Source organism: Geotrypetes seraphini, chromosome 19, assembly GCF_902459505.1.
Source record: "Geotrypetes seraphini chromosome 19, aGeoSer1.1, whole genome shotgun sequence".
In the NCBI taxonomy this organism is placed as follows: domain Eukaryota; kingdom Metazoa; phylum Chordata; class Amphibia; order Gymnophiona; family Dermophiidae; genus Geotrypetes; species Geotrypetes seraphini.
This window is the reverse complement of record NC_047102.1, coordinates 10,239,809-10,259,225: the sequence shown is the minus strand read 5'-3', so window position 1 is coordinate 10,259,225 and position 19,417 is coordinate 10,239,809. Positions and strand designations below refer to the sequence as shown.

The 19,417-nt window shown below is 41.2% G+C and overlaps 1 protein-coding gene across 1 annotated transcript in view; it reads right to left on the bottom strand.

Annotated features, from left to right (window-relative positions):
- Positions 1 to 19,417, bottom strand: part of HSD17B12 (hydroxysteroid 17-beta dehydrogenase 12) — a 71,967-nt gene that overhangs the window by 39,515 nt on the left and 13,035 nt on the right. Inside the window, exons 2-3 of the mRNA XM_033928370.1 lie at positions 7,202 to 7,248; positions 6,124 to 6,199 (exon numbers count right to left, since the gene is read on the bottom strand). Coding sequence (XP_033784261.1) covers positions 6,124 to 6,199; positions 7,202 to 7,248 — 123 coding nt within the window. The remainder of the gene's footprint in view (positions 1 to 6,123; positions 6,200 to 7,201; positions 7,249 to 19,417) is intronic.

Here is a 19,417-nt window from a genome sequence, read left to right as displayed (position 1 = left end):
AGAGAAAAAATTCTAAACAATTCAGTCTCTTCATTATATCATACAACCGAGTTGAAAAAGACAGTAGATTTCACCAAGCACATCCTCTACTCAGCAGAGTGGAAAGGAAAATTACAAAATTGAGATACTTTATCATTTAGTGTTAATTGAAAGCACTGTCCACAATTAACTTAAAAATAAAATTTGTTATGTTGTCAAATCAGATTCACACAATTCAACCAATAGAGAACAGTGAAACATTAGTCACCAGAAAAGTACACCAGAAGAAAACTGTACTAGAGATCTAGGGTAGAGAATAATATGGGGACAAATTTTTCCCCATCCCCCCATCCCATCCCCGTAGTTTGGCGCCGCCCCTGTCCCATTCCTGTAAGCTTAGCCTTAGCTGCACAAATTTCAAATGCTTATGATTTTAAAATGTTTAAGGATTGTGCAGATGAGGACAGAGCTTGCAGGAATGAGGCAGGGACAGGAAAAGAACTCACCGGGATGGGACGGGAAAAATTTTGGCCCCGTGTCATTCTCTAATCTAGGGCTAGATGCACTAAAGTCAGCGATCAATGCTAAACCTGTTTTTACAGCTTTAGTGATGGTCGCTTTTATCGACCTGATGCACAAAATGGCTCACAGTGTGATTTTCCCCTCGATAGCCCATTTTCCGATTTGGCCATGCAAATTAACTAAAACCCCATGCAAAATAGCCAAGCATTGATGCACTAACTTCACTTGACTATGAGAAACCCCCCCCCCCCCAAAAAAAAACAGGGATTTTAGCTGTCGGGAAAAAACAACTGGTCTAGACCTGTGTTACCAACAGGTCTGCCTAGTTTTTTCCATTTTTTTTTCAATGGCACAGTTCCCCACTGTCGATGACACCCCTTCCCAACAACCCCACCCCATGGTAGTGAAAATGGCTGGAGGTATGCCTGCTCCCTCCTGCCTGGCCAAATACCCCCATGCCATGTCCCCACCTGGTCCTGGATCGCCCAACCATCCCTACCCTCCCGCCTTTCTCCCCTCCCCCCCAAAAAAAGGCACCAAATGCTCCCCTAACCCCCCCCACACTTCCCGATCCCCCTCCCCAATACCTTTGGTAGATGTTGGGAGTTGGAGGGAATGACAGACCTTTCTCTCCCTGGTGCACCATGTGATGAACGGGGAGGAGCTTAAGGCCCTGATTTGCTCAGGCACCCAAGGAGGGGTCTTGGGTGTCTGAGCCAATCAGGGCCTTAGGTTCTTTCCTCTGTATCCCGTGATGCATGGGGAGGGCCTAAGGTCCTGATTTGCGTAGGCACCTCCCTATGCATTACATGGGATACAGAGGGATAAGCCTAAGGCCCTGATTTGCTCAGACACCTAAGGCCCCTAAGGAGGGGCCTTGGGCATCTGAGCCAATCAGGGCCTTAAGCCCATGGTGCACAGGGAGGGGACGACCTGTCATTTTCCATGTGAGAACTGAGGATTACTGTTACGTGTTTATATAAGACAACTAGGTTCTCAGTACAAGTAGAGATTTTTTTTCTATTGGAAAACTTGCCAGATTGTCAGTTAATTGAGGATCCTAACAACAATTGGTTAGGGTCTACCCTCTGGTCATATGATTTTACCAGGTACTCTCTGAACTGCTCAATTACTTTGTCAGTTGGTAGTTCTTGAAGGAAGAGAGTTCCTGATGATTGTTTTTATAATGTGTTAAGAGTAGTTGTGCCATGGGGAAAGCAATCATTTACAATGTCCAATGTGACATGGACAAGAGGACAGATGGAAGCTGAGGGGGGACAGGTCCAGGACGAATATCAGGAAGTTCTGTTTCACGCAGCGAGTGGTGGACACCTGGAATGCTCTCCCAGAGGAAGTAATTGCAGGATTCACCGTTATAGGATTTAAGGGTAAATTAGATGCACATCTCCTTAAGAGTGGCATAGAGTGATAAGGGTAAATTAGATGCACATCTCCCTTGAGAAGCATACAGTGATATGGGGACTAAAACTATGCCAGGGTACACCTGGCGGGGCCTCCGCGTGTGCGGATCACCGGACTTGATGGACCAAGGGTCTGATCCAGAGATGGCAATTCTTATGTTCTTATTAATTTAACAGGTAAATATATCATGCACAGACAATGACTCTCCAAGATTGGAATTAGACATTGCGACAGGACATTGTATTTCTTCTTATGGTACATTTCAGAAAGCTTTCAAAACCTATCTATCTATTTTAAAAAAATATGTAATAGGTGTTAGCTGATTCAGAGAATTTTAAATATTTTTAAGAGTTTTTAATTTTTTATAATAAATTTGAATGTTTTTTTTCTTTTAATTCCTGGTTAAGACCAATTTTTTTCTATAGATTATTGCAAATCACACCAAACTTGGGGCATACTAGCAATACATAAGAATTAATGTAATGTAAATATGTACTATTTACCATATACTGTACATTTTGGGGTTTTTGTTCCAGAGCTAGTGGACACATAGATGCCAGTTGTGAGTGCTTGTGCCAACTGTGAGTATTTGACCAGAGGGATATTCATTTGTCTTGAGTTTAGCACCCAAAATAATTTTGAAAAGCTGTCTCTTGTGAATGGACGTGAGGAAATACCTTCAGAGTTGGATACACAGAGCTACCTCCTAATGGAGGCCACAAAGGAAACAATACAAGAAAGCTCGAGACAAAGATTCTTGTTTGCAGGGAAGCAGAAGTATATTCTGTGTTGCAACAGGGCTGGAAAATGGACAAGCCTAAGATGGGCTTGCTGTCTTTATATGCTATCATTTTATGCATTTACATAAAGTACCTGCTGACCACAGCACTATGTGGAAACATTTATGCAAAGAACCACAATCTGCAGAGTCAGACAGTAAGTATAATTAGCTAATTATTTGGCTTTAAAAAGCAAAATGTGAGATATTCTAATATTAAATTAATCACTCCAGTTTCTCTCGTCATCACCAACACCCATATAATTGTCTGTGGTTCCCGAGTAGTGCAGTATGCACAATATTGGGTTTAAGTAGGAAAGAAACCGCCTTGGAGAATAAAAGAGCAAATCATGCATGAATGAGAAAATATGCATGATGCATGTTTTCCAATATTACTGAAAAGGCCACTAGCTACTGGAAACCTGCAGGATGCAGTTAAAGGAGCAGTGAACAAAAATTTAAACCTATTTGCCATTACAGCAAATTGCTTTCCAAAATGTACAGAATTATTCCAAATAAAGAAAGCCGTTGAACTTAATTTTCTTCTGACGTGATCAGAAAAGCTACCTGCTCCACTAGGGGCTTTAATGCCATTAGCATCGTTTCTACATAGCAACATCTCCCTAGAGGATTTTTTTCTCTTTTTTTGAACAATGCAGCTGTTCATAGAGGATGAGAGGGGAGGGCTAGAATCACTGTTGCACATATCATTAAGGATATAAAAATCTAGAACCAGTCACTTTTTGCAGTAGATTCATCATTCTGCATGAATGGACAGCAGAATCATGGGAACTGCTTCTTCCTTTCTCTTGAATGGAAAGAAGCATCATGGGAATGTAGGAAGCTTGTAGTCTGATTTTTCTTGAATGATATTTTTCTCCTTGAATGTGTTTACCTCTTTCCTAAATGGGCAGATTTGTGTGTAATGATCAAACTAAAATGTCCTCTCCCCCCAGATATATAAATAGAAATACAAGTATTTTTTTTTAAACTAGGGAAGGAGAATTGATGTAGTTTAATCTTATTCAAGTATCCCTTGTCACCTTTAATCAAGCATAATTAACTTAACTCCCCTTTTATAAAGCTGCGTTAGGGTTTTATCGCCGGCTGCGACGATAAAAGCTCCGATGCTCGAGAGACTACGGGAACTCCCCACAGCCATTTCCTAATGGCTATCTGCACGGGGCAGGAGCGTAAGAAGATCGCTAGACCACCAGGTAAGGCCGGGATGCCGGGGGGAAGACAAAAATATGTTGTTTTTTTTTCCCTCCTCCCCACCCCAAAAAAAAATTGCGATTATGTGAAATCAACCAGTCGTCCAGATAGGGGTGAACCAGAATGCCCTCTTTGCGCAAGGTCACCACTACAACCACCATAATCGTGGTGAACGTCTGCGGAGCCATGGCTAGACCAAAAGAAGCGCGCAAAAACCGATAGTGCCATCCCAAGATCGCAAAGCGAAGTAACCGCTGATGGGAAGCATGAAACGGAACATGCAAGTAGGCCTCCATCAGATCGAGAGAGGTCAGAAATTCCCCCAGCTGAACCACCAGAATGACATATCTCAAGGTCTCCATGTGAAAAGACGGAACTCGCAGAGCCTTGTTAACCCCCTTCAGATCCAAGATGGGCCAAAGTCCTCTCTTTCTTGGGCACCACGAAGAAAATCGAATATTGGCCAATGCCATACTCCTGCAGAGGAACCAGCACTACCGCTTTGAGATCTAGCAATCTTTGAAGCATCTGGCGAAAGGCCTGCTTCTTCCATGCCGCCTGACAAGGAAAAGCAAGAAAGTTATCTGGCAAGGAGCGGGAAAACTCCAGAGCATAACCGTCCTGAATCACCTCCAGGACACATTGATCCATTGTCATCTCGGCCCACTTCTGGTAAAAGTCTCGCAACCGAGTGCCCACAGAATCAAGGGAGGCGCCAGCAAGGAGTCATTGGGCGGGACGGGCGACGGTTGAACCGGCAGAGGAATCACATCCCCTCCGAAGGCCCCCTGAAAGGACTGCATACACTGAAAGAAAAGGCCCTGGGGAGACCCAGAGGCAAGAAGAGAAGCAGCACGCAAATGACTCCCCGATCACTGCCACCCCTTGCAGGCGGACGGGCATGGTCTTCAGGAAGACGGGGCACTTTAGTCTGTTAAGATCTGAACCAACTTGTCCAAATCCTCGCCAAACAAAAAAGATCCTTGAAAGGGAAAATTTGTCAGCTTAGCCTTAGATGCCGCATCTGCTGACCAAGCCCAGAGCCACAAGGTATGACAAGCGGCCACCCCGAGAGCCATGGACTTGGCTGATGCCCAACAGGTCATACATGGCATCAGAGAGATATGAAGCACCCATCTCAATTTTGGGCTACTTCCTGTTCCACCCAAGGACCAGTCATCAGACTCACAGTCCAATGACACATTCAGCCCATCGAAAGAAGCCCTAGCTACTAGACCACCACACATAGCCGCCTGGACTGCGAAGGAAGTGAAATCAAAACTCTGCTTAAGAAGGGACTCTACAGCAGGAGGAATCCAGCACTCCTCCTGCTACGGACATTCGGGGTGGGGTGCTTTGAGGGCTCTAGCAGGAGAAAGTGGGCATCTCTCCTGCTGGTCGTCTTCACTGGGGGTGGGGAGGAACGGACAGATTCCCTGCTGCAGCTGCTAAACTGATTGCAGCAGGGAGATTCCTATGCCCCAATCAGTTTAGAGGCCACCTCTATTTGAAATGTAGACCAGCATTTTACTGGCCTACATTTCAGGCGCTTATTGTGGCCCTAGGGAGATGTCTAGGGCCACCTAAGCTCACCTAAGGCCACTTCCGGGTAAACCATGTCCACGCCTAGCCTTGGGTGAGCTTAGGTGGCCCTATGCGCCTCCTTAGGCTCGTGAAGACGCCTACAATATAGCCAGCCTGCCCCGGGGTGTTTTTTGGTTTTTTTTTTAAACGTGCGTCCCAATTGGCTGGTTAGACAGCGGTAGGACGCCTACCGCCTCTGCCTACAATTGGGACACCATTTATAGAATGTGCCCCTAATTGCCTACCAAACTAGCTCCATAACTGTTTTGGGTTTTTTTAACCTCCCCCTGGATTACTGTGCAGAAAGTCTGACTGCGTTGAAGCTCTATGCACATAAGTATAGTAACCTAAAATAAATAGAAAAAAAACAGTTTTATCCATATTTTGAAAAAAATGAAGAACATTTTGATTAATCACATACAATAGGTTGAATTCTAGCCACTATTCACCACCCAGAATGAGATAAGTGTTTTGGTTTATTTTTCCGTATTTAAAAAGCAATGGCATAAAAGAGGAGAATTTCTCCCCATGCATATTTTTATGGTGTCCTATAGACCTGAATAAACTATATCCGCTTCAAAAAACAAAGTAAAACACACATACACAGAAAATAGTATACTTACTTATTTCTCTGGCTACTTGGTCCAGCTTATCTGAGGATCTGCTGATAAGAACAATGCTCATTCCACGCTTTGCTAACTGAAGAGACAAAATGACACAGCGAGCAGTTCAGTCACTAATATATAACTCTTTTTTAGAGCAGCTTTAGTATAGTATGAACCTTGCTAGAGCAGAGTTGTGTACAAAAGAAAATTATCAATTCAGAAACGCATAGAACGGAGCATCACATATCATATCAAGTCACACACAAATGGCAAAATTTTTGTCATCTACTCGGGACCTAAAGTCAACCAACAGAACATCATGGCACAATTAGCATACTAGTTCTGAATATCCTGTAGATATTAGCTTACAAGGAAGCATATGCTGATAACAGAGGAACAACAGCCACCACATAAGATGACATTACCAGAAGAACATAAGAATAGCCTTACTGGGTCAGAGCAATGGGCCATCAAGCCAGTAGCCCGTTTTCACAGTGGCCAATCCAGGTCACTAGTACCTGGCCAAAACCCAAGGGGTAGCAATATTCCATGCTACCGATACAGGACAAGCAGTGGCTTCCCCCCATGTCTCTCTCAAAAGCAGACTATGGACTTTTCCTCCAGGAACTTGTCCAAACCTTTCTTAAAACCAGCTCTTACCACATCCTCTGGCAATGCATTCCAAACCCAGCTAAGCTAACTGCTTTCACCATATTCTCTGGCAACAAATTCCAGTGTTTAATTGTATGTTGAGTGAAGAAATATTTTCTCCAGTTTGTTTTTAATTTACTTCTTCTTAGTAGCTTCATTGTTTGCCTCCTAGTCCTAGTATTTTTGGAAAGCGTAAATAAGAAATTCACGACTACCCATTTCACTCCACTCAGTGTTTTATAGACCTCTATTATATCTGCTTCCTTTATGTAAGTCATCTTCACCTAAACAGGAACAGTATTTGGCAGGTTATAATCTGGATTAGATAAAATATGCCAATTCAACATTCCTAGGGCGTATACAAACATCCTGGGCAAGTGCTAGGTGTATGAAAGTTTTTTTTTTTCCCTTTTCTTTTATAAAGAAACAAGAAAACAAGACTTACCTCTACAGAATAGGCTTTTCCAATTCCATCAGTTGCTCCTGTAACAACTACATAAAAAGGTACAAATATCCCACATTAAATCCATTCTTATTTTAGAAGTCTCAGACAAATTACATATATATGCATTATAGTTCATACCTATTTTGAAATTTTTCAAACAAATCAAATAAGTTCCCAGATAACTCAATGTTTTCACACTTAAGATAACCTACCAACTAATTAATATGAATTCATACACCTAAGGGAAAGATTAGGTACCTGCTATAGTCTGTAAAGTCAATCTTTCTGAATAACAAATTGTCAATAGAATTCAGATCAAAGTATAATTACACTGTATTAGAAACATGTGGAATTGAACCCTACACCAAAAATTGAATTCAAAGTCAGCACTAGAAGTATTATATAGAATTTGAATAATATTGCATTATTAGAGGTACATCCAACAAACCAAGGACCGAGCCAGTCTACTTAATGCATAAATGCCATAGTAACTCGTAACACATTCATGATAGAAACATGATGGCAGATAAAGGCCAAATTTATTTATTTTCTCATTTTTATAGCCCATCCTCCCAGAACGGGTTACAATAGTAGTAGAGATTAGGTGCTTAAGAACATAAGCAATGCCTCCGCTGGGTCAGACCTGTGGTCCATCGTGCCCAGCAGCCCGCTCACGCGGCAGCCCAACAGGTCCAGGACCTGTGCAGTAATCCTCTATCTATACCCTTCTATCCCCTTCTCCAGCAGGAAATTGTCCAATCCTTTCTTAAACCCCAGTACTGTACTCTGCCCTATTACGTCCTCTGGAAGCGCATTCCAGGTGTCCACCACATACACGTTGGGTAAAGAAGAACTTCCTGGCATTTGTTTTGAATCTGTCCCCTTTCAACTTTTCTGAATGCCCTATTGTTCTTATATTTTTTGAAAGTTTGAAGAATCTGTCCCTCGTTACTCTCTCTATGCCCCTCATGATCTTGTAGGTCTCTATCATATCCCCTCTGAGTCTCCTCTTCTCCAGGGAAAAGAGACCCAATTTCTCCAATCTCTCAGCGGATGAAAGATTTTCCATCCCTTTTATCAGACATGTCGCTCTCCTCTGAACCCTCTTGAGTAATGCCATATCCTTCTTAAGATACGGCGACCAATATTGGACGCAGTACTCCAAATGCGGACGCACCATTGCCTGATACAATGGCAGGATAACTTCTTTCGTTCTGGTAGTAATACCCTTCTTGATTATACTTTAAAACTTCCCTATATGTCCAAAAGGCTCACAATCTAACTAAAGCACCATATTAAACATTTATTAACCTACAACATATTTACATAAAATAAATTAATAAAAGAAAAAATAATATCAGTAAAATAAAGAGAGAAATATAGTATTAAAACTCAAATAAAAATGAAAAAAAGCAAAATATCCATCCAGTCTGCCCATCCGCAGTAACCATTATCTCTTTCTCTCTCTGAAAGATCCCATGTGCCTATCCCAGGCTGCCTTTAATTTCGACACAGTCTCCGTCTCCACCACTTCTTCCAGGAGACTGTTCCACGCATCTACCACCCTTTCTGTAAACAAGTATTTCTTTTGATTACTCCAGAGCCTATCACCTCTTAATTTCATCCTATGCCCTCTCATTCCAGAGCTTCATTTCAACTGAAAGAGACTCTACTTATACACACTTATGTGGCATAGTTATTTTAAAGTCTCCATCATATCTCCCTTCTCTACCTTTCCTCTAAAGTATACATATTTAGATCTTTAAGTTTCATAGTTTATTAAAATTTGATTAAACGCTAATTATAAAATTCGAAGCATTGTAGATTAAAATAACACATTAAAATAACAAATTAAAGGGGGGGATTAACACCAAATAACAGACAAAAAGATCAAACAAACTCGACAGAGTAGGATAGCAAAACAAGAGGAGGGAGAACTATAATTTTGTAAAGGAAAGAAAACAGAAAAGGTAAAAACAAGATAGAAAGAGATAAGAAAGCAGAAAGGATAAATTACTCATAGGCATCTTTAAAAAGGAAGAATTTTAAACTACCCTTGAATTATTTTGTTCCGCTCTGACATATGATGGGAGGAAGTTCCATGTCGTGGTACGACGGGTACCAATAATTTTTAGTGAGGGGACAGAGTGTGTTTTGAGAGGCGGATTTTAAAGCTCTACGAGGATCATATGGAATTAGGAGTCTATACAAATGCAGGTTCATTCGGTCTTTTTGTTTTAAAGTTGAGAGAGCAATTTTATACGAAATCCGATGAGGAATAGGCAACCAGTGTGCTTTCTTCAGCAGGGGAGTGACATGATTGTATTTTTTTGAATTCGTAATGATTTTAATGGCTGTGTTTTGGATCAGTTGAAGACATCCGATATCTTTTTCGCCTAACCCTTTATATAGTGAATTGCAGTAATCGATTTTTGAAATAAGGGAATAAATCAGAATATTGAGAGAATGGAAATTTAAGAGAGGGACTAAAGACCATATCATTTTCAGTTTGTAGAAACAGTTTTTAACAAGGGCACTGATTTGGGGAGATAAGATAGTTTGTTGTCAATGATGACACCTAATATTTTAATTGAGGAGATTGATTCGATTGAAGTATTTTCGATGGACAATGGTGCTACGAGTTGAAGGTCATCTTTCCATGGGAAAAGAACACAGCTTGTTTTTGTGATACTAAGAGAAAGCATATTGGTGTTTAACCCTTTCAGGACCATAAGGATCATAGGCCAATTTTTGTGGTTTTGACGACATTTTTATGGTAAAAAGGGCTTGCAGATGCCAAAAAATTGATTTTTTTTATGAAATATCATTATTTTTATTTAAAAAAATCACACTTCTGGCTTATGGACAGTGTGGCAAGTGAATCTTCTCGTCAATCTAGCAACGACGCTAATGAATGAATGTCGGAACCAGTTTGTTTACATAAAGGCAGTATCATATGGAATCCGTACATATCAAATTTAGAACTGTAGACTATCCCAATCAAAATTTATAGGATTTTAAAGTTATGGGACAAATATGTCCCTTAGTCCTGAAAGGGTTAACCAATCTCTGATTTTTTCTTGCTTGGAATTGACTGACAGAGGGTTAATAGCAAGATAGATATTAAAGAGTAACGGGGATACTATGGAACCTTGCAGAATGCCGAAATTGTTTTGAAAGAAAGAAGAGAGGGAATTATTGAAATGTACTGTGGAGGTCCTGCAAGAGAAGTAGGATCTGAACCATTTGAGAGACTGGTCAACGATGCCGATCGAGGCTAGTCTTTTGAAGTAAGAGCAGATGATCTATGGCAGGGGTGTCAAAGTCCCTCCTCGAGGACCGCAATCCAGTTGGGTTTTCAGGATTTCCCCAATGAATAGGCATGAGATCTAATAGATCTTTTCAGTGATCTAATAGATCTCATGCATATTCATTGGGGAAATCCTGAAAACACGACTGGATTGCAGTTCTCGAGGAGGGACTTTGACACCCCTGATCTATGGTGTCGAATGCCGCTGCAAGGTCCAAAGAAATAAATGACAACAGATTTGTGCTGATCAAGATAGTATTGGATGGTTGTGGAGAGGCCTAATAGAGTTTCCGTGGAATAGTTTTTGTGAAAACCTATTTGATTAGGGTGTAGTATTTGAGTTTTGTCTACAAAGTCAGAGTTGTCCCTATACCTTAAAACAAAGACCATGCACCATTTTAGTAGCCTTCCTCTGGCCCAACTCCATCCTTTTTATAACTTTTTGCAGGTGCAGGCTCCAGAATTGTACACAATATTCTAAATAAGGTCTCACCAGAGTCTTATACAGGAGCATCAATACCTTTTCCTACTGGCCATACCTCTTCCTATGCACCCTAGCATCCTTCTAGCTTTCGCCGTCACCTTTTCAACCTTGTTTGGCCACCTTAAGATCACATACAATCACACCCAAGTCCCGCTCTTCTGTTGTGCATTAAAGTTCACCCCCTAAACTGTACCGTTCCTTTGGGTTTTTGCAGCCTAAATGCATGACCTTGCATATATCTTAGCATTAAATTTTAGCTGACAAATTTCAGACCATTCTTCAAGCTTCGCTAGGTCTTTCTTCATGTTATTCACACCATCCGGGGTGTCTAATCTATTGCAGATCATCCGCAAAGAGGCAAATCTTACCCGACAGTCCTTCAGCATTTTGCTGGGGACTCCTGCCGACATGTTTTGCCTCTCCGGCTATATCAAGGCTGTTGCCATTTATAACCACAACCCAGCATTCAGTCAAAGGTTTTCCTAGGATGCCTAATACTCTTGCACCCCTTCAGTTAAATTTCTGTCCTTTTAGCCTGTTTCCCCTTTCCCAAGAGTTGATAATTAAAACTCAACAATCATGATCATCCCACAGCAATCCTATAAAAATGCTTAATTGATCATCATAAAAGGAGGAAGGGAGACCAAACAGCAGCTGGCATGGTTAACGAGTGAGGTGAAAGAAGCTATTAGAGCTAAAAGAGAATCCTTCAGAAAGTGGAAGAAGGATCCAACTGAAGATAATTGTAAACAGCACAAGGAATAGCAAGTCAATGCAAGGTGTTAATAAGGAAGGAAAAGAGAGACCTTGAAAAGAATACACAATACAAGTACTCAGATAAGGACTATTCAGCTCACCCAAGCTGTCCATTTTTCCTGCTTATACCGCTATAAGGATTATTCCCAGCTGTACAAACTTGATGCCTAAGATGTTATCCCTTTGGTCACCAGCTTTTGTGTTCAGGATCTCTCTCAGATGTCAACCATACAGAACTATTTGATTTTAGCTGGGTAGTATAGCTAAGCCAGCTTGATGCACATACAAAACAACCAATCATCTCCTCTTGATTGCATGATTACTCTATGGTTCTGTCAATCTTCTGTAAGTAGACCCTGGCATTTCTCCTCTTGTTCTCTGCAAACTGTCTCCCCTTTTTGCCCCTCTACTATTCTGGATGAATACATACAATATTTTTATACCTAAACCAGCACTGAGGTTCCCTCCCTCCCTCAGGAGGAGATAGTGGATGCTGCGAATGGGCAGACTAGATGTGTCATTTGGCCTTTATCTTCCATCCCTGTGGATTTCAAACTTTTTTCTTCTAGGGTCTAGTGGAAGAAAATTTACCATAACTAAATTAGATCTTCTGACTTAAAATTTTCATAAAATAAGATGTGGGGCAATAATTGCTAGCTTTCATCAGTTCACATTAAATAACTAATATTTTAAATGGTACAAAATAGTTTTAAAAAGAAATTGTTTTACTTCCATATAACGTGACATGTAGAACTACCTGTTCTGATTCCCTTCCAGTTTGGATCACAAGAAGATCAAACTGCTATTCTGTCTCTTTAGTGTTCTTTCTTTCTCTTACAGCCCTGATTGCTCACTTTTCCATACACCTCCGCATGCCCCACCTGACTTAAACAGTGCAGTGCCTGTACTTCTGTGCTCCTTGGTGACTCCAGAAAAACTTCTAGCAATTTAAGTGGAGTCCCAAGTCTACAGCACAATACTGTAATACACACACATAAAAAACTCCTCCCATCCCTGAAGAACAATTTTGCAGTTGAAATGGATGCAAGGACAGACTAAGGCCAAACCCCACTAATAGATTGAGTACTCAAATTTGAATACTGCTGTCCTAGCTCTCTCCCTACTCTTGCTGTGTTTCTGCTTCAAGTATGCTTAAACTCTAATGGCTTTGGCTGCTACCAACTGAGCGATGTCGAGGATATTGCCTGCCCGCCGAAGCCGTCGCCGGGGATTCCTCCTTCCTGCCCATCTGCCAAAGCCGCCAGTGAGGATTCCTACTTCCTGCCCACCTCTACTGCTTAAGCCGCTGCCGGGGATCCCTTCTTCCTGGTTCTATTTAAATCTTTTCAGTGAATGTTTTTAAAACAATAAACTGGCAGTGTTTATCAGTATCACTAAAGCACTGGCAAATATAAACAATTACATGGGTATCTACGATCAGACACAATCATAAGTGAAACTCCATGAATAAAATGTCAAAATTATGTTGCAGCAAGTCACATACAGAATTAAGCCTAAAATTAAGAGTTCAGGGCACAGTGGTTAAAGCTACAGTCTCAGCACCCTGAGGTTATGGGTTCAAACCCACACTGCTCCTTGTGATCCTGGGCAAGTCACTTGGTCCCCCACTGCCCCAGGTATATTAGATAGACTGAGTCCACCGGGACAGACAGGGAAAAATGCTTGAGTACCTGAATAAACTCATACAAACTGTTCTGAGCTCCCCTGGTGGAACGGTATAGAAAAATGAATAAATAAACTCTACCCTAACCTTCTCCTAGGGACCTGAGAGGATCCACAGCAGCTAAATCTTCACAAAGTTGGTTATTTCCTATTAACAAATACATGACAAAAAAAAAACCTCTCCAACATCTTAAATGAGATCTGGAAACATAAGACTCCTGAGAATGTATAAACAAAGAAAACAATACTTTGTTTGCCACTGAAGACTAGCTAGTCTAGTCTATCCTCAGCGCAATCTGTAGAAAACTGGCAAACTGACCAACACCCAGCTTCCTGATCATTTGCAATCAGGAAAAGTACTCCAGACTGCTAGGGCTTAAAATATTCTACTCTCTCTGTCCTCAACTTGCTGGGAACAGTTATTTTTAGCAAGCACCCAATCAACCTTATCAAAATCAAACCTCAAAAATAGACTGGAGGAACACTGGAAGCAAATGTAATATTTTTAGCTTTTCTATTTCTAGCCATCACCCACCGAATTCTGACTACACGGCCTATGCACGAGTGCTTAGTTATTCTAGGCAGGTCCTCCTCGTGACCCTTTTCTTCTCTGAACACCTGAATGCAGAAAACACTCGATTGATTAAAGATTAATACTGCCGCAAACTGTGACAGCTGCCTTTCGTCTGAATCCTTTTTAGAGAACGGGAGGGGTAGTTGGGGAGGGGGGGAATATGGAATGACAGAGAACTTACATCAGTATTCCTCTTGGGGATCTATTACACGGAAAGAAAATTGCTATTTCAATTCCCCTTTGATGCTAAAAATAGCAACCCCAATTGATTCAACCAAACAGGGCACTGGTTTAGCGATGCCGAATATAGAAACCACTGAAGTCCCAAAGAATGAATGCTAACGCAGTGTAACAGATGCCAACTCATATTTAACAAAGAACAAGGATGCTAAGGACGCATGCCGCACGTTAATAAGACCGTAGGAACTGCCCACATTTTAATGAAAGAAAAGCAAGGGAACATGGAGGAACAGAATAAATTCCACCCACAGCCATGGGTAGAATTTACAGACCATACTAGTAAAAGGAAAAATAAGCACTAATTCAAAAGAAAGTACTGTACATTTAAATCTACAATCTGTTCCTCTTAGGCTTATGCTATATCTGTGTTTCCTAATATTTGAAAGCCCAAAGCATAACTACATTAAAAACACTATGTGGCACACTAGGCTCTGTGAAGCAGGCAGTGAGAGAATTCAGAAGTTCAAAAACCAGAACATGGACGTTTGGGTAAATTCCACCTTGACCATGGCATACCTAGCTAAACACTCAACTTAGCCCACCAATTGAAAGCAATATAGTGGGTTGCGCCCCTGATGAAGGAAATGAAACAGGGTACTTTGTAGGATATACAGCAGAGGCACCCCTTTTGGGGGAAAAAAAGAAAAAAAAAAAATCAGCAGACATCACCAGATAAGTTTCCCTTTAATTATCAAGGAAGAGTCAAGAGGAAACTATTTTTGAAATGTAGTGGGTTTTTAATATTTTGTGAGATTCTGCACTTAATATTTATGTATATCTTTGAAAGTTTTGCACTAGAGTTTCAAAGCTAAAACCCGAGTAGGGACTAAATGATGTTTGAAGGTAAACCCTATAGTGTGCTTTTGGGTGCACTTGAATAATGGATGAACTCTTGAATTATTCTAAGAGGTTCCCACAGACTGAAAAAACCTCCCGGTGGAAGCAATTCTTAATTGATTTTTTTCTAGAAAGAAAAATTTACTAATCAAAACTCAGATGACAAAATTTGAGATATAAGAGCGGGTCTTTTGGTTTTTTGTTTTTTTTTTTAAATTAATACCTAGGTCAACACTACTATTTCCTCCAAGCTGAGCAGGAGTCCTCTAACCGCATTGCTGCCATTACAGAGCGCTGGGGAGGATGGGGCAGGAAGGTAGGGGCTTCAATATTGTGTTTTCAGTCACTAGAGAAGGTAGGTTCCCTGGAATCCTGCAGAGCGTGCCTATCCATCACTATTGAAAATGTGATGGTGAAACAGCAAACCCCCACTAAAGGGCTGTATCTGGAGGACTCCCACTCAGCTTAGAGCAGGGGTGTCCAATGTCGGTCCTCGAGGGCCGCAATCCAGTCGGGTTTTCAGGATTTCCCCAATGAATATGCATGAGATCAATTAGCATACAATGAAAGCAGTGCATGCAAATAGACCTCATGTATATTCATTGGGGAAATCCTGAAAATCCGACTGGACTGCGGCCCTCGAGGACCGAAATTGGACACCCCTGGCTTAGAGGGAACAATGGTCAACACCCCATTTGGAAGCAGAATGGTTTGTTTAATATGTCCATATTAGTCACTGAAGATTTAAATTCTGTGACAACACCTAGATTACTCATATTACAATCCCTTTCTACACTGGACTACTGCAACAGAATCAGATGTTTGCAGAAGATACAAAAAACCCAAGCAAAATTGGTGGGCAAAACTATATTGGCTTATTTTCAAGATGGTAAATGGGTTAGAATCAGAACTCTTGCAAGAATAGCTGGTTGATTACATATAATGCAGTCTGATCATCAGCAGAGCTTGATGGCAGTGCCAGATGTTAACAAAGGTTAGGTAGGAAATGAAGAGCACAGGCCTTCTGAATGATGGAGTTGATGTATTGGAATGCTTAACTTGAAACAATCCATACTATTCAAACTATTTGAAATTTAGGAACTAGGGAAAAGCATGCTGGCTGACAATGAACTGCAAAATAGCAGCTGGCATGGTTGAAATGATAAAAGTGAAATACTAGAAAACAGGTTTTTGGCCAATGATTGGAGCAAGGAGCATTAAAACTACGCTGACCAACTCAGTCCATGACATCAAGACTGTGCGCAGGCTCCATTTCCGAGGCCTTTTCCTGTAGAAAAGTGATTATAGAACATTGCATATAATCAATATATTTCTTATGCACTTTTCTAAGTGAGTGGAGCACAAATATAGACACTGTGATTTTTATTATCTATACCACTCGGGTTGGTTAATCATGGTTGAAATGTAACCAAGATATTTGGTGCTAGTACCTAATTATCTGCTGGTGATGAATATCTGGCTTCAGCACCAATCCAAAGGTGATACGGGCTTAGCAGCCACACTCAAAATGACTTTTATCGGATAAAGTTAGGCCAGCCTTTTTGCTGTTCTAACTTTGTTTGCTATGGTAGCAATATAAATATGGCTACTAACTGGATAACCTCCAATTCCACCCATGGACTGTTTTGGCACTGTCCAGAGAGTGCCGAGGCAGGCAAAGGAAATATTCAGAAGCATTATCCAATTAGTACTGCTGAATAATCCTTTTGCCAGAACTTATCTAGACAGCAGCATCTGGCGTTCTTATTTTGAGCCTAGCAAGAGCCAGTATGTGCTCTGAAGAGGCCAAGCGATTCAGCACCTGTAAATTGATTCTGGTTGCAACCTACAGAGAATGCAATCTTCAAGTCTGATTTAATAACTTTGCGGTCTTTCTACGTAGTTAAAGAAAAGACTTCACTTGGTTGCAGTCCAGAAGTAATCTTTGATCTGTCGCTTTGAGCCTGTATAGGTATATGCGACTCACAAATGGAAGATTAGATTATGAAGGTGTTTTCTGTAGCTTGAAGGGTTTATTTGATTAAAAAAAAAAAGTGAACCCTTTCTAAGAGATCAGACTCCACAGATGACCCTTGAGGGGAGGACTACTGGCCTAGTGCCTAACCCTCAGTAAGCCTGGTTCTGAGAGAGGTTGTAGTAGAGGCTCAACATTAAAGAAAGTTTTCACAGCAACCTGTGAACTGCATATATTTGCTTGAGGAGAAAGCTGTTGACTAAAAGGCTTCTTTGGGTCTGTTTAGGACCTTTTTGAAACTTTAGGGAGAAGTGGGAGAGGCCTGGAAAACCTAAGTCAGGCCAAGAATGCTATATTTCATGGGAGTGTGAATCCTCTCAGCCTAACTGAAAAGCACTCCTTGAGGAGATACCTCTGGCTGGTTTAAGTCTCTTAGTTTGAGACTTTCCTTAGAGATCAGACTCCACAGGTGACGCTTGAAGTTAATTCTCTCCTACCCACCACAAGGCAGAGCTTTTTTGGCTCTTCAGCCAACCAGGAACAGGGCATTGCCTTGGTAGGATTTTTCTGCTCATTCTTTTTTTGGCTGGGAAACATTTGAGTCACCAAAGCTGCTGCTCAGGCTACAGATTCTATCTCAGCACAGACAGAAAATGCTACCCAGGCAGAGGGAGCTATCTTCAGCATGAATCCCCATGAAGGAAGTAAAGGAACCGAGAGAGGAGGCAGCAAGCCTAAGAAGCATCCATGAGAATGAGCGGTACATTGCCGAAATGGTTCATGAGGCATCAAAGATTTCCAGCAGTGGGGAAAAAGAGGCTGTGCTGAGGGATGACAGCTGGACTCAAATTATGGATCTCTGCAAAATTAGTACTGTAACTCTATGCGTCCTTGAACTGAAGAACCGGTTTGCAGCCCTGGACCATGGGATGATTTTCCAAGGGCTGCTGAACAGGGATGGTATACATCTATCAAAGAAAGGAAGAAGTGTCTATGGCAGCAAGCTGGCTAATCTACTGAAGAGGGCTTTAAACTAGAAATGATTGGGAAGAGTTATCAAAGCCCCCGGGTGAATAAGCCCTCAGGTAAGAAAAATCATTGAATACCTCTACACGGATGGGAAAAGTGAGAAATGTCTGGAAATCAGTATATACTAATGCTCGAAGTATGGGAAACAAGATTCTGGATCTAGAAGCTGTGATGGAAGATGAGTTGGATATAGTGGTGATCATGGATACGTGGTTCATGGAGAATCATGATTGGGATGTAGTTATACCAGGCTATAATCTGTTCAGGAAAAACAGAGTAGGAAGAAAAGGAGGGGGGGGGGGTGGCATTATATGTTAAAGATCATATTAAACTGCTCCACTAATCACAGGATAAGAAATTCCTATAATGAAACAGTGTTAAAGAAATATTTAAATATAATATGAAGGGTTCAGCCCACCAACCAAACTGCTTACAAGTTCAAAGCATAGGTTGCCATAGGGACCATCAAAGCACTCTCAAAGTCCCAGTCCACCAAACACCTATTTCCCTTCTTTGAAAATCTTTATAAAAACTTTCATTTGGTGGTGTCACTGTGTTTTTTGGCTCTCCACTGCCTGAACTGGTTATATTTTCAAACCTGGAGCTTGTCCCCCTCAACACGAGTTTTGCTAAGATGCTTCATCAGGAGGGGGATGCTTGTTTCAGCTTCAATGTCAGGGGAGACTAGAAAACCAGGATGTTAATCCAGAATCTCAACCAGATATAAGAATTGGGATGATTGTGGCCCCATGCATAGTCTTGGGGAACAATCCCTGGCTGAAAGCCTCGGTGTATACTGCTAATAGCATGGGGGTGAGATGATGGCCTAATATCCCATAAAATATCACTGGGTAGCCATCAGGCCCCAGTGTCTTACAGGAAATTTGCTATATCTCCCTCATCTAAAGGAGTATTTAACCTTTCTGGGTCCTGTTTAGTTAGGGAAGGTAAATTTAATCCCTGGAAATAAAATGTCATCCTGATAGAGGAAGCCCAAGTTATATATAAAGTTTTGTAATAATTCATTAGTAATTGATCTGCTGATTCGTTTGTTGCTGTTCTGTCCAATCTTGGAGTATCAGTATGAAACAAGGACCCATGTGCCCATGTAGTTTTCATATTTGAAGAATCTATGATGCCCATACTGCAGTGTGTTTAAGGTACATTGATGTATGTGTGTTTAGTGTAGTCTGCAGCTGGATACATTGTTCCTTGTTTTCTAATGAGAAATGCCTCATTAATGCAAGTCATGCATGGTAGAGTGAGTGTGCAGGAGAAGTGGTCGCTTCTGTCGTCTACGACGATGATGGACAAGAGATAATTTCATC